Raw genomic sequence first — 18,486 nt, forward strand, 5'->3', positions numbered from 1 at the left:
GCTCTGCCTGTTTATCTCTCCCAACTCTCACCATTCCCCGCCTCCCCCATGCAACCCCAGGCAACCACTGGTCTTTATTGTCTTCATAATTTTGCCTTTTCCAGAATGTCAGATAGTTGAAATCACATAGTAAGTAGCCTTTTCAGATTGTCCTCTGTCACTTGGTAATACGCATTTAAGCTCCTTCCATGTCTTTTCATGGCTTGATAGCTCTTTTCTTTCTAGCGCTAAATTATATTCCATTGTTCGGATATACCACAGTTTATTTATCCACTCACCTACTGAAGGACAACCTGCTTCCACATTCTATCAGTTATAAATAAAGCTGCATAAACATCCATGTGCAGGTTTTTTTTTGTGAACCTAAGTTTTCAGCTCTGGTGGGTAAATACCAAGAAACATAATTCCTGCATCCTATGGTGAGGGTTCTGTTTGGTTTTGTAAGTAAGCACCAAACTGTCTTCCAAAGTGGCTGTGCCATTCACAGTCCCAGCGGTAATCAATGAGCATTCCTGGTGTTCCATATATTCTCACCAGCATTTGGGGCGTTGGTGTTCCAGATTTTGGCCATTTTCATAGGTATGTAGTGATATTCCAGTTTTACTAAATAATTCTCTCAGTCATGTGGCTTCTTGATCCCTCACTATTCTACTGGCCCTTCTTAGGAAGCTCTATTTATGAGGAAACTGAGACTCAGAAATAAACTATTTGCTGAAAATCATACAGCCAACATCATCAGAGATGAAATTTCTATTCATCATTATTTAAAATGAATTGACCTATAGTGTAGTGACTTCTTTTTTACTGTGAAAAATATAAAGAAGGGAGGAAGGAAGGAGAGAGAGAGACTCAAAATACACAATAGCAAGTGCAAAGATCCTGAGGCTGGAGACTATTTGGGGTGTTTGAGGAATAAAGAAAAGCAAACCAAAAAAAAAAAAAAAAAAATTACCGTACTACAAAACATTAAGGATCTCAGGCACTCTGAGAAGAATGCCAGACAACTTCTAAGATTTCATTTCTCAGATGAAAGCATGCCTGCCTTTTTGACCAAAGGGATTGAACAGGTTTGAAGGAAACCAGTATATTGTTCTTTTTCTTAGTTAATAAAAATGAAATGATAGATTTGGTGGGGGGGACAGACGGAGAGGGGGAGAGATTGAATCTCAAGATTGCTCCATGTCCAGCATGTGAGCCTGACATGGGGCTTGATCTCACCACTCTGAGATCATATCTGAGCTGAAATCAAGAGCTGGACACTTCCCCGACTGTGCCACCCAGGACCCCTGAAAGGATGTTTTGCAGAATATGCTGTCTTCCAGAGCTAAGAAATCTGAGGAACATAATGAGCGTGCTAGATTTTTAACGTCTGATGGTCAGATTTAAGACGATCATACACATTCCCTGAATACTTGGCAAATTGTTCTTGTCTAGACTTTTCTTTCTTAAGAATATATAAACAACACATACGGTCCAGAGAAATAGCTTGGTCCTGTACTATGTTTGTCCAAATGTAAAATGTATGTAGTGATCAAGGTTTATGCTTATCATAAATGGTAAGATTTATGAATGAGCGAAACTTACCAAGAATCCTGGAAATGAATGATCCTGTTTTGACTGATTTCTCCCTGAGGTCAGTTCTAGGTCACTGTAGTCTGAGTCTTTATGCTGCTTAGTCATGATGGGAATTATAGTTGACCTGGATTTCCCCATTGTGTTTCCACTTGATTAGCTCTGAAATATAAAGTGCATGAGTTCTGTTTCTCTAGACTTAAGTAGCAGGAAACTTCTGCTCTTTTCCCCAAACATACATCCTCAAATTTATAGAAGTCAGAAGCAACAGAATCTTACAACAGATGTTTCGGGCATATGGTTCTCTGACAGGGGCTCTGTGGGCACTGGTATAGGAAGTTTTCACAGGCTTCCAGTTACTACTTAACAAATTAGAGCCGTTTCCTACTAATTCAAACTAATTGGACAAGAACAATCTGAATTAGTAAAATCTTTAGTCATATACTTCAAATGACCTTTCAATTATAAAAATTTTAAACTTATAGAATTATAATAATTATAAGAGTGATACATATAATTCCCATATATCATTTATCCAGATTCCCAAATTCTTAACATTTTTACCATATTTGTTTATGATTCTATTCATGCATGCCCATATTCCTTATTTTTTTCTGAACCATTTGAAGGGTTATCCTTTTATCAGTCCCTTTATCTCTTCTTATTTCTTAAGTATTTCCTAAGAATAGGGGCATTTTCTTACATAACCACAGTATAGTCATCAAATTTGAGACATTTAAAATGATGCAATATTTTTGTCTAATCGACCATTCATATGTTTTCAATTATCCCAATAAGGTGTGTATGACAGAGAGCAACTCTATGCCTTAGTCCATTTGGGCTTGGTAAACTGCTGCTGCAGACCCTTAAAGATCAACCCATACAAAACCTATGAACCTTCTCAGATGTTTACCGTCATGAGCTCCAGAAATGCTATACTTTCATAAGCAATCAGAAATTAACATCAACACCAAAAAACAAGTGTTAGCACCTTGGGTCCCTATAATTTCAGCCTAAAAACAATCGAGAAGAGTTGGAGCTTTAGGCTGGCCCCTCTGCAGATTAATCAGTGTGCAGTTCCAGTTTGGCTTTGGAAATGTTTGGAATACTTTATCTCTCACCCTGTTAGAGTCTTCAAGGCCTCCTAGCTAGAAATGATTCATGTAGCCGAAACTCTTCCACTGTACAAAACTCTAGGGAAAGTAGAACTGAGAAATAAAGGGAAAATTGAGATCAAACCCCAGCATTCTCCTCCACGTTCTTTGTTGTGTGGCCTATTTGCATTTAAAAGAGGAATCTTCAAGTAGTCAATTAAAAAACTCACAGTGAATAAATTTCTAGTCCTGGAATTTCAGGCAGTCCTTAACAAGCAGAAAATCAGATCAGTGGTTATTGGGGCAGGAGGGGTAGGGGTGCAGGTAGGGGCAGGTTTGATTAGGAAGGAGCACAAGGGAACTCTTCTGAGGTTGATCGAAATTTCTGTGTCTTGATAGGGGGTACATGTAGTTGTCAAAACTGATGGAATTGTACCCTTCGGGTCTGCAATAAATAAGACTTTAATAATGTGGTGGTAAGGTGTGGGGGCAGGGGAGCCACTCTCTGTTCCCACAATTAGGTTTCAGTCTTTTACTGAGCCTTGCCTGTGCATCACAAGTGTGAACTTCCCAAGTGTTTCTCAGTTTTTGTTTTTTTTTTTTTTCTCTGTTAAGCTAGGCCAGGATGTCTAGAATGGGCGAGAGTTGGCTATTTCTCTTCCTTCAGGTCAGTTAGGCTCTAGTTAACTAGTTTTCTCTGAGGGGCAGGCCTTGTTAAGAACCGAGTGTTCTGGCATGTTCCAAAATGGTTCCCCCCACCTCAACCACCCCACTCTGCCAGAAGCAGGGGGTGATTTTTCTCTGATATTTACTGTGGGAACCTGGTTGGCCTCATGGAAGTAACTCTCATATTTTGGGTCCCCCCTCTGATGGAGTCTCCTTAGAGATTTTAACTCTTAGACTTCTCTGCACTGAGCCTCTAGTAATTTATGAATTCTAGTTCGTGTTTTCTTACATAGGCACTGGGGTCTGTGCAAGACTACTGAGTCTTGGCTCTGGTAAGCCATGACTTGCTGCATTCACCTGTCTGACACTCCAGTCAAGAGGGTAGAGGTTTGCTATGTGTCCTCCCATCAAAAATCTAAGAAGAGTTGTTAATTTACAGCTTTTTACTTGTTATGAGGACAGAGTAGTGACTTCCAGTCTCCTTACGTACAAAATCAGAAACCAGAAGTATAGGTTTAAAAAAAAAAAAAAACCACACATTTTTATTTTAAATGATTACATATTTACAGAAAGGTTGGAAAAACAATTCAAAGTAATCCTGTATAAACTTCATGTAGATTCCCAAATATGATTCCCAAATATCACCTTTGCTTTATCTATGTAACCATCTGTTTAAGTACACGTTTTCTAATTTTTAAGTGCTTGAAACATAGTACATATTTCCTAAAAACAAGAACACAGTCCTACATAAACACAATATAGTGACCAGAATCAAGAATTTGGTATTGGTATAAAACTACTAACTAATCCACAGACTCTTTTCAATTTCTGCCAATTGTCCCCTATTGTCCTTTACAGCAAAAGAAAAACATTTTCTAGTCCAGGATCTAATACAGGATCGTACGTTGCTTTAGTTGTGACGTCTCTTGAGTGTGCTTAAATAGGCAACAATTCTTCAGTCTTTCTTTACTTCGATATTTTTAAAGAGTATAAGCCAGTTATTTTGTAGAATGTCAGTGAGTTTGAGTTTGTCTGATGTTTCCTCGTCATCTGCATTCCTCAGGTATACAGTGGTTTGGGCAGAAACATCACAAAAGTGACATTGTGTTCTTCCCAGTGCATCAGTCAGGAGGCACATGATGTTATTTGAGCCATTATGGGTGATGCTGGATCACTTGGCCAAGGGTGGTGTTTGTTAGGTGTCTTCATTGTAAAGTTACCCAATTTCCTTTTTTAACTAATAAGAATCTAGTGGGGAGATTCTTTGAGATTATGCAAACATCCTTTTTCTCTTTATACTTCCTCCCACTAGTTTTAACATCCATTTACGATTCTTGCCTAGAATAATTATTATTATGGCGATTGCCAAATGATTATCTTGTGATTTTTGTCATTTCTTCTGTCTTTATCAATAGGAACTCTACATAAAGAAAAACTGCCTCCTCTCCCATTATTCTTTTCGGTCTGGTTTCTTAGATTCTTACTTTATTTAGTAGGTTATAATCTGTAACAAGCAATATTTTAACTCGCCCATATATGCCCAGGAAAGGCCCCTTCCAGAGAGTTCCTGTAACCTTTCCACAGTCTTTATAATGTTTTCGTGCACTTCCTTACTTTCTAGCAGAGGAAGGTTTCCAGGCCTTGCCATTATGTTAACATCTTTAAATGACATTAAAACTTTTCTTAAGCTTATAGGAATTTATTTAATTCCAACTAATTTGAGGATTTCACTGTGCTTAAAACACTAAATAAGATGGTAACACTTGGTGCCTCTTCCGCACACCCTTCCACGTGAAGTGGCTACTCCTAGAAGGAAAGTTTGGGGACTGGCTTATTAAGTTCCTTCTTGTTTGCAGGTGCAGACACTCATGGCTGACTAGCTGTCTGGGTCTCTTGTCTTCTCTGTGACTGTGAGTTTAAAGAACTTGAGGGCTCCCACTCTGTGTTTATTTGGCCAAGGTGATGTAGTTTAAATTGGAATGTAAATTGTCTGTGTCTAATAAAGTAAGTGACTGCAGCCACGATGTTGACACTGATTCAGAAGCTCACAAGTTATCTTGGGCCACTTTCAAAAACACAAAATATGGGAGATGAGAGTGAAGTGACATCAACCATCTTGGGGTCTCAGGTTCCCACAAGGGCAAAAGTCATGAAAATAATGAAACAAATGCACTAGAGGGTATGTGTCGTACGCAAACCCTAATTCAAGCTGTATTTCTGAACAAACTGATTAATTAACTAATAGGATCCATCTGTGTGTCTCCCCTATATGTCCCTAACTCCTCTTCCTCTGACAACTTTTACATATGCATGTTTTCCCCAAGGTTCTATTTTTGGCCCTTTTCTCTTTTCAAAAAAAACTCTTTTCCTGAGTGAGGACAATTCTCTCCATGACTTATGTATCTTCTACATGCAAATAGAACTCTTGCCTTAGTCTCTGACTGCAATGTCCAATAGTCCATAAGAAATTCACATTCAATGTGTTAAAACTGGAGCTCATTTTCTTTCCATACCTGTTTCTCCTCCCATGGTCCTTATTTCAGTGAAGAGTCCTTGTACTGACCCACACACCAAAGTTAGAAATTCGGAAATCATTTTGACACCTCCCTGTTCCTTGTGTATCATTTATTTATTTTTTATTTTTTTTTAAAGATTTTATTTATTTCTTTGATAGAGAGAGATCACAAGCAGGCAGAGAGGCAGGCAGAGAGAGAGGAGGAAGCAGGCTCCCTGCTGAGCAGAGAGCCCGATGTGGGGCTCGATCCCAGGACCCTGAGATCATGACCTGAGCCGAAGGCAGCGGCTTAACCCACTGAGGCACCCAGGCGCCCCTGTATCATTTATTTTAAGTTACTGCCTTAAAATCTCATCTGACTCTACTTTACACTCCCCTTACTATAATCTTTTGTTTGAACAAATGATAAAGTCCTTTAACTGGCCTCCTCATCTCTGATCTCTGTCCTCCCAATTAGTGTTGCCAAAAGATCTCTTATTATTTTTTAATTAAACCTTTTGTTTTGAGATTATTTTAAATTCACGTGCAGTTATGAGAAACAGGACAGTGAGTTCTGGTGTACCCTTCACTCGGTTTCCTCCAATGGTAATATATTGCAAAACTACAATATAATACTACAACCAGGGTATTAACATTGACATTCAATAGACAGAAATTTTTCATCACCCAAAGTAGTCCTCATATTATTCTTTTATGGCCAACCACTTACACTCATCTGTAACCCCTGGCAACCACTAATCTGTTCTCCATTTCTATAATGTCATTTCAAGAACATTATATAAATGAAATAATACAGTAAATAATACAGTATGGAAGCTTGTGGGGTTGACGTTTGTTACTTAGAGTAATATTTTGGACATTTATCCAGGAAACTTTTTGACACAAAAGATCTTTTAAAATGAACATGTAATTTATCACATTGAAAACTCTGATGGTTCCCCATTGTTTAAATTCCAGTAGAAATCCAATTCCATTAGTATAGTTAGTATAGCATGCAAGACTCTTCGTGATCCAGCCCCAGTACAATACTCTAGTCTCTTCACCCAAGTCTTCACCTTAGCCCTTCTCTATCTGGGTAGGCTGAGTCCTGGTAGCTACAGTCTTCTATGGATCATGTTCCTTCCCTCCTCCTCCCTCTTTCCCTTTCTTTCTTTCCATCTCTTGCGTTGCTCATGTTATTCTTGATCCTACAATGACCTCCATCTCCTTGTCTGTTTAAAGAAAACCTCATCATTTACTTATCACAAATACCTTCTTTCTGAAGCTGTTCCTCCAGCACTGACAACTTCCTTTTAAAAATACCTGTATATATTTCTAATAGCACCTACAGTATTTTGATCACAGTTAATTGTTGACAGGTTAGACCATCTCTAGAGGACATCTTATTGCTTTTAAACCCCAAGTACCTAAAGCTTTTAAAACCTAAGTACCTAAAACTGTACTTGGTGTATAGTTAAGCTGACCCATATGACAAGGTTTGTGCAGATTTCCCTGGCTTCATTATTAAATGCATTCTCTTTCACTCTCAACAGTGTCATATGTGACAAATAAATTATATATAGTCACCTGCATAGCACATGCTTTGTAAATGTTTCAATGAATGAATGAATGAACTCTAATTTTCCTTAGCCTCTCACCTAAGCATTAGTTACTATACAATATACACAGTGAGAATTTTTAAAAAGTTAACTGCTAATGATATCTTTTTTTCCTAGCTTCACTCCCGCCTGATTTAACATTGCTGCAAGTTACCTTGGACAACACAGCACTCAATTGCCTTTTTGCTCGCTGCTTGGTTTCAGAGTTGCTGTAGCTTGTCTTACTTTGTAATCGTCAGAAACACTTCTTGATGCCAGTCTTCCGAAATCTCAATGAACTAATAAAAGCCAAAAAAACTCCGCAGAGAAAGCTGATACGCAAAAACAGAAGTTGTCAGAATCATCACCTAATCCTAGAATCACAGTTCAGGGTAGGTGGCGCCAATCGCTTTGTTTTGCCCCAAACAAAAATGGGCTCCGTCGGAGTCAAGGCCCTTTCCTTTGCGGACCAATCGAAATCTAGCATTCAGGGATCCGGGTGGCCTCATTTCCGCCTCGTCTTCCTGGGCCTCTCAACTTGGCGAGCCCGAGCTGTCTGCTTCCTATCCGGAACGGCTGTGGCGACCCCTGGGCGGCGAGGCCCGGAGGCGGCGGGTGGGATGAGCGGGGCGCTTGGCGGAGCGGTGCGGACGCTGCGGGTGCCGGGCCGCCACGGCTACGCGGCCGAGTTTTCCCCGTACCTGCCGGGCCGGCTTGCCTGCGCCGCAGCCCAGCACTACGGCATCGCGGGTGAGGCCGCGCCGCCGGGGCGGGGGCGGGTTCCCGTCGAGGCCCAGCTTCACGCTGCCGTCGGAAAATCACTTCCGACAGTAGACAGTGCTACAAATGAACACCAGGGGGAGCCTGGGAACGGGCCAGTTCCCGCTTCCTCCTTTGTCCAGTGTGGGAAGTGGGTCTGGAGACCGAAGTCCATGGTTTTTTTCCCAGTTACGGTGCGGAAGTAGCTCGTGGGAGGTGCCTACTGGCTCGTGTCTTTATTCCTTAGCGCACCGTCTCCATCGCCACCTGAGCTTCTACCCTACCCCCACCTCCAGGCACAAGCCACTTGTAGGGAGTCGGCTTGGCGCTGTGATCCCTCCTTGGAAGGCGACGGTCTGCAGGGTCACCCCTGCGGGCCCTCCCACTACCTGCTAATGAGTCCCCCATCCCCACAGTATGCATCTCCAGGCTGTCTGGGTGGCCCTCAGCGGACTCTTGGCTTCTAACAATTGATCCAAGTTCTGCTCCCACTTTTGTTGTCTCTGGAGCAATACCCACAGTTGCAAGCGGTTGCTGGAGGTTCAAATTCATTGTCTCTTCAAGGACTAGATTGAAAGGCGGGGTTCCATTCGTAAATTTGCAACTTTTGATTTGTATCCTAGCTGTTATTTACGCACTGAAGCTCCGTGCATAATGTCAGCTTTTGATAGTTTGTTTTCTGTTTTTTTTTGTTGTTGTTGTTGTTTGGTCTTACAGCTGAAAAAAAATGTGATTTCTAAAACTCAGAGGGCAAGAAAGACTTAAATTATGTTTTCACCACTTAGCTCTTACTGCTTGCATTTGCACATTCAGATTTACAATACTTGCCCACTAGTTAGGTTGAAACTCATGAGTTTGTTATTTTAAATTAAATCCTTTGTAAAAACTTACAAGGAGTTGATATTTAAAAAAAAAAATCAGTCGTGTGTAAATAGAGTGTTTTTACTCCCTCAGTCTGTATAACAAGTACAAGTTTTAAAATATGCTTGTCCCTTAGTGAAATAATTCATTTTTGGTAGATAACATAGTATTCAGCACTTTACCACCTAGTATGTGGTAAATTCCACTAGGTATTTTGTTTTAAAATCCCATGTTGAATGTATTTTAGGTTTATTGGTGAGGCAGTGTAATGTAGTAGAAGGAGCGGAGGAGTTTCTGGGGTCTGTAGACCAAAGGTTTCTCAAGTGTAAAAACAGATGACAACACCTGTGTGGGAGTTTATGTGCCTCACACCCTGCCTGGCCACAGAATATGAATTCAAATATCTCTCCTCTGTTAGAGCTGTGTCTGGATTCCAGACATAGGTAAGATAAGTTTAATATTTCATGGTTGAGGCATAGTATAGAAAGAAATGGAAAGCACAGTCCTGATCATTTTGTATACATAGTCTCAATAACTAGGGAGGAATTTGTGGTAGTAAAATTAGGTGCTCAGTGCTCCATCCCCTTTGACCTTAGATGCTCTCCTGACAAGTTCAACAGCATAACTTTGATTTCCCCCCCCTTAGGCTGTGGGACCCTTCTAATATTGGATCAAAATGAATCTGGGCTTAGACTTTTTAGAAGGTAAGGTGGCTCTCAGGATTAAACTTACGTGTATTCTCTGTTGCTATTAAAGCCTTAATATAATTAGATTTTGAATCTTTTTGATGAGTAAAAGATTTTTTAATTTTTAGATTTGCAGTAGAAAAAAAAGTCAGCATTTGCATGGTATAGAACATATTTTTGCCAGTCAGTTGTGATTATATTAATTTTTCTTCTAAAGGCCTTGTCTTTTAGGGCCAAGTTATAAATTATGAAGCTCAAACATAAAAAAAAAGTGTGTAAATTGGTTAGTATACTGTGGGACATTTCTAACTTTGCTGTCTTCTTCACATAGTTTAGTTTTACTCATTCGGGAGCCGATAGTCCATTTTGTGAGTTACCTAAGCACTTCTTGCCCTTTCTTCTTTCTGTGACTGTCGTAACTGTTGGACTTATTAACTCTTCTGGCAGGGTTAGTCAGTGTCAGAGAAAAGAAAGCAAATCCTATCAGAAGATAATTACCTGCTCATAGTTGAGGTGAAAATTTTATGTGGAAAGTTGAAATAATTGGTCTAAATTAGTATTATGAAGTGCTTGCTGCTCCCTCCTACCGACCACAAAAACCAGTGAGCACCCAGGTATGGCATCACGGCCTCACATAAATTGTGCCCAATTTCTAGATGGGAGACCTAGTTTTAATCTAGCTCTGCAGTTTTCTGTTCTATGTATGACCTGGGCTGTTCTTTTCTCTTTTTTTATTAATCTGTTTTTTTAAAGATTTTATTTATTTTTGCAAGAAAAAGAGAAAGAGAATGAGCACGAGCAGGGGGAAGGAACAGAGGGAGAAAGCAGGCTCCCCATTGAGCAGAGAGGCCAATGGCAGGACTCGATCCCAGGACCATGAGATCATGACCTGAGCCAAAGGCAGATGCTTACCCACTGAGCCACCCAGGCTCCCTGGGCTGTTTTTTCCACCTCTCTGAACGCATTCTTTATCTGTCAAGTGTTTGCTGTGCTTATCTTCCATAATCATGAAGACTTTGTGAAATAATATGTGATAAACTTAAAGAAAAGCTGTAAAATTATGATTGTTATTTTATGTTCGGCTGCCTGAGTAGCCGTGTGTTCTGTTTTCACTTTTCCTGGTGTAGCTTTGACTGGAACGATGGTTTGTTTGACGTGACCTGGAGTGAGAACAACGAACATGTCCTGGTCACTTGTAGTGGCGATGGCTCGCTGCAGCTGTGGGACACTGCCAAGGCCACGGGGCCCCTGCAAGTCTACAAGGAACACACTCAGGAGGTAGGAAGGCAGTCTTCCTGGGCCGATTATTTTTCTTTGGATGAAATCCACTCGGGGATGGAAATATGGGGACAGGAAGTTTAAGTTTGGTATTTCTTATACATGTTGGATGTCATTTATTATTTGATTATTGAAACATAAAGTACATCTTGGCCCAAGAAACTCGGAAAGAAGAAAAGGTCAGGCTTCTCGTTAGTCCGTGAGAACGCCTCCAGTACTGTAAGTATGCTGTGGCCCCATTTCCTCTAGAGAGGCCTGTCACTTTCCTACCCCTGGATATGCCTGCCCTAAGACTGCCTGGAGACAGAGGTAGGCGGACTTTTCACAAAGACTTCACAAGATTGCCTCTAGGGCTTCAGGAAGGCGAAGGATTTTCAGAATATATTGGAGCAAGAACATCAACTACTGATTATGAGACAGAGCTTACTGAAGAAATTGGGAATTGAAAGCCAGTTCATGTGTGTAGGTTCTGTGTATGTGTGTGTGTGTGTGTGTGTGTGTGTGTATATATGTATATATATATATATATATATATATATATATATATATATGTAGTGTAGAAAATAGTTTGGTTTTCAATCATATAAAACTACATATGTATTTTTAATGGACGTGATGGTAAAGATAATCCCTTTTGGTGTTGTAGTTTAAATGTTTAAAAATTTTCCTCAAGGTAGCAGTAGATCCTTCAAATGAAAACTTGCACAGTTACGTTCAAACTTGTGTCTGCCACAGCGTCTGGCCCATGGAAGGCCTCCCGTCAGTGCTTATTAGATGCAAGAATATTAGTCTTTTGTAATAAAAAGATTAGTCGTGTGAGGATTCCAGAAATCATTGTGTAGCTATTGCTATTAAAAATCAGTATCTCTAAGATTATGACTGAAAATAATGGAAAATTTTAGTTCCTCTATTTTATGGTGAAGCCTCTTTGAATAAATGTACTTATAAGTGATCATGTTTTCATAGAATCACTGAAAACAACTTTGGTAAAGAAGAAATTTTAGTTTCAGGATTGTCAGTGCAAGAATCCCCACAAAGCATCATGTCCACAATTTGGACATTTTTGTGGTACCTTCATGATTTTTGCTTTTTTCTAATACCACTTATTTTTTTTTGTTTGTTTTGTTTTGCTTAAAGGTTCTTTCTTTTTTAAAAAATCTTTGGTGCTTTATATTGTTTGTCTTATAAATTCTAGGACTATAGCCAACAGGTCATAAAATATGTCTAATTATGTTAAATGAGGTATATTGATTTAATATATTTTTTAAATGACCCTTACTTGTTATTTCACTTATCCTAAAACAGTTATATTTAGGAAGCCGTGGAACTGATAACTAACTTAAAAGGTACATTTATTAGTTTTTAATGTACATTAAAATAAATATGTAATGAATGAAATGAAATGTATGTACTAGTTAAAACCATCTGTGTACATCCAGTGGTGTGGGTACTACTATTCTCTGGGAAATACTGCCCTAGACTGTTGCTGATGACAGTCACTCAGCCTTTACTTATCTCAGTGAAAGGGGATCACACTATCTCACGAAATAACTTATTTGACTTTAGATTGCTCTAATGGTTAAGAAAAATTGCCATCTTAAGCCCAAATCTACTGTCTGTCAAGCAACTATTTTTTTAATGCTTTTCTCTGAAGTGATGAGAGTGAGTCCAGTCCCCCTTTTCTAGGGAACCCTTGAAAATGGCCACCATGACCCCTTTTAGTCTTTCCTCTTCCGGACTCTGTATCTATAATTCTTTTAGCCTGTCTTCAGATTACATGGTGTCTGTATCTTTTACCCTCTTGGTAAATTTCTTCACATTTTTCCCTTTTTCATAGTCATTTCTGACATTGCCTACATTATTTAATTCTAGAAATGTGATGATCAGTGCTGAGCTTTTTAAGGCTTTGCCACCATAATCTTAAGCCTCTGGCTCTAATATTCCCTAACCTGGCTTCCTGTCCGTTTCTTGGCCCTGTGATAGTGTTGGGTTACTTTGAATCCATTGGTAAGGCACCTCCGTCTCTGCTATTTGAACTGCTGTGAAGTCAGGTTTATATCATTCTATAATGATGTAACTGGGTTTTTTTTGAGCTGAAGACGTCTTTTGGTTTTTTTTTTTTTTTTTTCTTTCAGGCTTTTTCCCCCCTTAATTTCTTTTCAGGTGCAATTTTTGATAAGTGCTTACATCATTTAGGGTGCCTCGGCTGTCTGTGTAATGGAGACTACAACTAAAAGCAGGTCCAACAATCAGAGTTTATTATCTCATACAACCAAGTATCTGGAGGTGGAATGGGTGCTGGCTTGGTTATTCAGGCTTGACAATGCCATCAAATACCCAAGTTGTCCTTGCCTTTGCACTGTTATCCTCAGTGGGTATTCTTTTCTCCTTATGCTGCTTATAGTCGCAGCTATCATCTTATCACCTTTCAAGGTCAAAGGGCAAAAAAAGTGAATGTCCCTGTTTTGGGACGTTTTTGAGGAAAAGCTTCCTCAAAGTTCTCCAGCAGACATGCTTCTTCACATCTGTGTAGCTAGAAGAGCATTGTATGCCCAGTCCTAACCGCGTCCCTTATGAGGAGAAAAGCAACCATTCCTGCCTTCACCTAAACAAGATTCGGCCCAGGGGTGAGGAAGGGACAGAGCTTTTACCCTGAAGGACAAAATTAGGGTTCTGTGAGCAAGGAAGAAAGGGCCATTGGCCCCACTACGATATACTTGTCCTTCTCACATTCATTAGTAAAAATCAAAGTGTGCCAAGCAGCGTGATGAATAAAGAAACTGTAGGATACCCTCTGTAAGACTGAAAGACTGTGAAGAGAAAGAATTTCTGGTGATTAACTTAAGGCTTAGTTTCATAATACCAAATATTTGGCATTTTTTTCATTGAGGAGACATACAGCATATATTCAAAGCATGTCTCTATAACAAATACTCAGAAACACTTAAAAGGATGTAAGGGCAAGTGAGAGTTTTGAGGAGCTAATAAAATTTTTTTAAATAAGTAAGTGAACAAGCATAGCTCATTTCCTTTTATTTTTTTCCCCACCAACATGTTTAAGAATAGCAAACAATGGGTCATTTTTTTCCCATGGGTAATAGTATAGAATAAGGATGAGCAGCCTAGTTTCAGTCAATTTTGGGTTGAATCCTGGCTCTGTAACTTATCTGCTGTGGGACCTTGGGCAAGTTACTTATTTCTCCTAAGCTTTCTTCATTTGCAAACTGAGGATAAGAGTAGTCTATGTCATAGGGTTGTTGTAAGTACTTAGAACAGAACCAACAATATAAACAAATATGTGCTATTATTATTATATATAATTTTTTATATATATAATTATATCTTATTATACTAGGTTTAGAGAGATAGAGAACAAGTTAGGAAACCTGCACTTACCCATTTCATCACTTGATAACTGAGAAAAAATCTAATCAATTTTCAGATCATCAGATGAGAAGGTGCTGAAGTGAAAAGGAGAAATCCAAGACCTGGGACCTAGATACATTTTAGGCCTGAGGAATGAAGTGCTTGGTGAAATGGAAAGAAAGAAAAACACAGACATTATCTGTGTGCATGGCTTCTAAACTTAGCATCAAAGCAAGAATCCGATTCTTCTCTCCATTGTTTAACTGCTGTCCGCAGAGGCCATTATGTCTTTTGAGCCCATTAAATACCTGTGGCTTAGCCTGGCTGAGTATATAGCAGTGGAAGAATAGGAAAATTTAAAAACGACCCAGCAAGAAGAAGAAAGGGTGAACTGAGAATTTTGTTTCTGTACTTCATGACTTACAACATGGTGCTATTGACAGTCAGGAATGACTTTCAAGGTGACATTGACTCAGCTTAATGTTTACATCAGTATCTAGTTTCCCATGTACTTATTACAGTTTTTAAAAATAGTTAACATTTGTCTTCATTGTCAAATAGTAATCTTATCAATTTGCTGAATTTAATTTTTAAAGATTTGATCTACTTAAAGTTTTTGTTTATGAAAACTTAGCTTTGAAGTAAGTATGCAACTCTTAGTATCTCATTGGGTAGAGAATGTATTTAACTATACGTTTTGTAGTAAAGATGTGCTATATGGTTAAGACCTGCTTACTTTAAAAAATTAATGATTTACTCCTATGATATGATAGGAGCTGAAAAGTTTATAATGATGGATGCCCATAAATATATTAATGCAGACTGACAGTGAGTCATGCATTTAACACCAATTTGTTCCCTTTAGAAATTGCATTTATGTTTAACTGTGCAACAGACTTCTCAGCTAAAGAGATCTCTTTTCTTTCCCCTCCCTCGCTTCCTCCTCTCTTCCTTTTTTCCAGGACACAATTGGACTTGATATAGTTCCTTGTGGGTATTTAGTCACCTAAATTCTGGAGTAGGTTACTGCAGTAAGATTTTTATTACAATTTAAAATATGTGTAAAGCTTCCCCCCCAAAATTGTGATTATGGAGAAAACTAGTTTCCAATCATGTGTCTGTTGAGTCTTTCTGGATTTTACAACAAATAGGATGTGATAGATATCCTTCACTTTGTAATCCTTATGTTCCTAAAGCATTCACTTTTTTTTGTTTGTTTTGTTTAATATCTTGAAGTTTTAATTGTATTTAAAAAGCCAGGTCTGGAGGCACCTGGGTGGGTCAGTAAGTTGAGTATCTGACTCTTGGTTTTGGCTCAGGTCATGATCTCAGGGTTGTGAGATCAAGCCCCACGTCAGGCTCTGTACTGGGTGTGGAGCCTACCTAAGATTCTCTCTCTTTCTTTCCTCCTCCCCCTGTTCACATTCCCTCTCTTGAAAAAAAAAAAAAAAAAGACTCCCCCCCCCCCGCCCCGCACCCACACACACCTCTCTTTCTCTCTCTCAAAAAAAGAAGCAGCTAGATCTGTCCATACTGGTTGCACATGTTATGGACCAGGCATATGCTAGTCATTGAAGATGCAAATATGAATAAGACTCAGGTGCTAATTTATGGTAGTAGTTCTCAACATTCAAGCAAACCATTTAATTCAGTGTGATCATATTGAAAAGAAGTGTCTAGAAGGTACAGAGAGGGCACAAGAGAGATGCCATTTGAGCTGAGTCTTTGACAATTAGTAGAAATCCACTGGTAGCCCAAAGGGAAGAGGGCAGGTCTGGTGGAGAGAAGCATCTCCACAGGTGCAGATCTGTGAAAGAGCAGGACATGCTCGGGCACTCTGTAGGTCCCTTGGTGTGACTGGAGCCTAGAGTGTATGTGTTGGATTCTAACCTACTAGAATCACCTAAGGGCCTTTAAAAAATCTTCATACCCAGGTCTCAATGTCTGGGAGCTGGAACCAAGCTTTATGTAGATTACCAGATGATTCCAGCATGCAGCGATGTTTGGAAGCCACTGCTTTAACTCAGTAGGCATTCTGTTCTCATGACCTTAATAAGTATATTGCTTAATATTTTGAGGGTTGTAGATTCAAAATGTAGATTTTAACAAATATTTAATAAAAAGCATGATTTGATTTGCTTTACAAAGGGGTGAACTCAAAGCTTTAAAACTTTTTTTTTTTTAAAGAAGAGGAGGTGATAGATTTAAATAGATGGAAACTGTAATGGAATATTTTTGGGTCAAGAATGAGTTTCATGCATGACTACTACCGCTCTATAATCTGTAGTCTCCTGTCATATACTCATTGTGGGTCTCAAACTCTGTGCTTGTCTCCAAAGTAGGTTGGTGAGTGAATCATTTCTAGAAATTAGAACCCCATGCCTCCTACTTTAGATCTGGAAGGAAACATACATAGGAAACATATGTACAGTCTTATTTGATAATTTTGAATCACATGAAACTAGAAGTTTTTTTTTAGTTTAGCCATGAACTGATATCCAGTGAAGTTATCCTATGGAATTATTGGCAGAGCTATTTAAGTATATTTAGAATTTACATTTTATGTGAGACAGGGAGGAATTTTACATATATTTTATATATACATGGATATATATGTGTATATATATTTGTATATATATGTGTGTGTGTGTATATATATATATATATATATATATATATATATAAAATTATATCTGTATATATTTCAAAAAAGAAACAGTGGGAAGATAATCCAAAAGCTAATAAAAGTGGTTACCTTTAAAGGGTGTGGGGAAGAAATAATCAGGGGAGGGGGGACAAGGATGGATAATTTCTCCAATATAATTTGTATTATACTTTTGGTCTTGGAACAGTTGAAACATTTTACAAAATTAAAAATCACCATTTAATTAAAAAAGAAAAAAGCAATTGCTAAAAACTGAAAACAAACAAACAAATTAATCTAGTGGTATATCAAATTGGCATCATAACTAGGTATTGAAAATAATTATTTCTATTACTTTTAAAATACAGTATTGTGATTGTCCGTAACCAAATGAGATACGTCTGATAAACAAAAAGAATTGCAAAGAAGTTGTAAACTGTATTCAGAAAGATCAGTATTGTTATTTTGAAACTCTTATAGTATAGAAAGACAATTATCATTTTGTTTCATTCATATGTGGAATGTAAGAAACAGCACAGAGGATCATATGGGAAAAGAGGGAAAACTGAATGGGTAGTAATCAGAGGGACAAACCATGAGAGACTCTTCACTCTAAAAAACTAACCGAGGGTTGCTGGAGGGAAGGTGGGTCGGGAAAGGGGTAAATGGGTGATGGGCATTAGGAAGAGTGTGACGTGATTTGATGAGCAGCGGGTGTTATACGCAACTGATGAATTATAGAACTCTACAGCTGAAACTAATGATGTACTGTATGTTGGCTAATTATTTAAATTTTTAAAAACTCATTAAATTGTAGGTTAAAGCATAACAGTAATTATGTTATCAGAAACCAAAAATTTTTATGTAAGAGAAAATGATGAGAATAAATAAGTTAAAAAGAGATTTTATTTTAAAATTGAGACATATCTGTACAGACCTATTTATTTTTCTATGTTTAGAAAAGTACATACATCCTGGTTCTTTGGACTATAAAGACCAAAAAGCAGTGACAACTCGGTCACAGTGAATATCCCTAGTGCCCAGATTACTGCCTCTAAATACCTAGGAAATGGGATCTTTGCAGAGATTGTTGATTCCAGGACTGAGAAGAAACATACAAGATGAATCTAAGACATCCTCTTGTGTCAGAAAACTATGAAAAGCCAATGGAATGAACATCAAAAGTTTAGAAGAGACAATGTGTAGAGAGATGATACCCTTACATGTATATTTCCAACCGTTACATGGAGTTGTCATTAAGAAACAACCAGTAGGTCACCACTGAAGATTACTAGGACAGTGGACTCATTCTGAAAATTGTTAAGATAAAGAATCAAGGCACTTTTCTGGCTTTCCTAAATGAATTTTATTGTGGAATAATCAGATGCTTGATGTGGAAAATTTCTCATAACAGAATCCTGGCTAATAATTACAGAAGGAATAGCATAATTAGAAAGCCCACAATTGA

General features: G+C 38.5%; 1 protein-coding gene and 1 long non-coding RNA gene across 2 annotated transcripts in view; one reads left to right on the forward strand and one right to left on the reverse strand.

Moving 5' to 3' along the window:
* Positions 1-1,588: 1,588 nt before the first annotated feature.
* LOC125103009 (uncharacterized) lies at positions 1,589-7,997 on the reverse strand. The gene is made up of 3 exons (XR_007128257.1): positions 7,600-7,997; positions 2,694-2,780; positions 1,589-1,734 (listed from the first exon to the last, which is right to left on the reverse strand). It is a non-coding gene; the product is annotated as an uncharacterized LOC125103009 (long non-coding RNA).
* Positions 7,945-18,486, forward strand: part of PEX7 (peroxisomal biogenesis factor 7) — a 94,342-nt gene continuing 83,800 nt past the window's right edge. Inside the window, exons 1-3 of the mRNA XM_047734732.1 lie at positions 7,945-8,174; positions 9,691-9,748; positions 10,858-11,008. Coding sequence (XP_047590688.1) covers positions 8,045-8,174; positions 9,691-9,748; positions 10,858-11,008 — 339 coding nt within the window. The 5' untranslated portion in view covers positions 7,945-8,044. The remainder of the gene's footprint in view (positions 8,175-9,690; positions 9,749-10,857; positions 11,009-18,486) is intronic.

Source organism: Lutra lutra, chromosome 6 (assembly GCF_902655055.1).
Source record: "Lutra lutra chromosome 6, mLutLut1.2, whole genome shotgun sequence".
Classification (NCBI taxonomy): domain Eukaryota; kingdom Metazoa; phylum Chordata; class Mammalia; order Carnivora; family Mustelidae; genus Lutra; species Lutra lutra.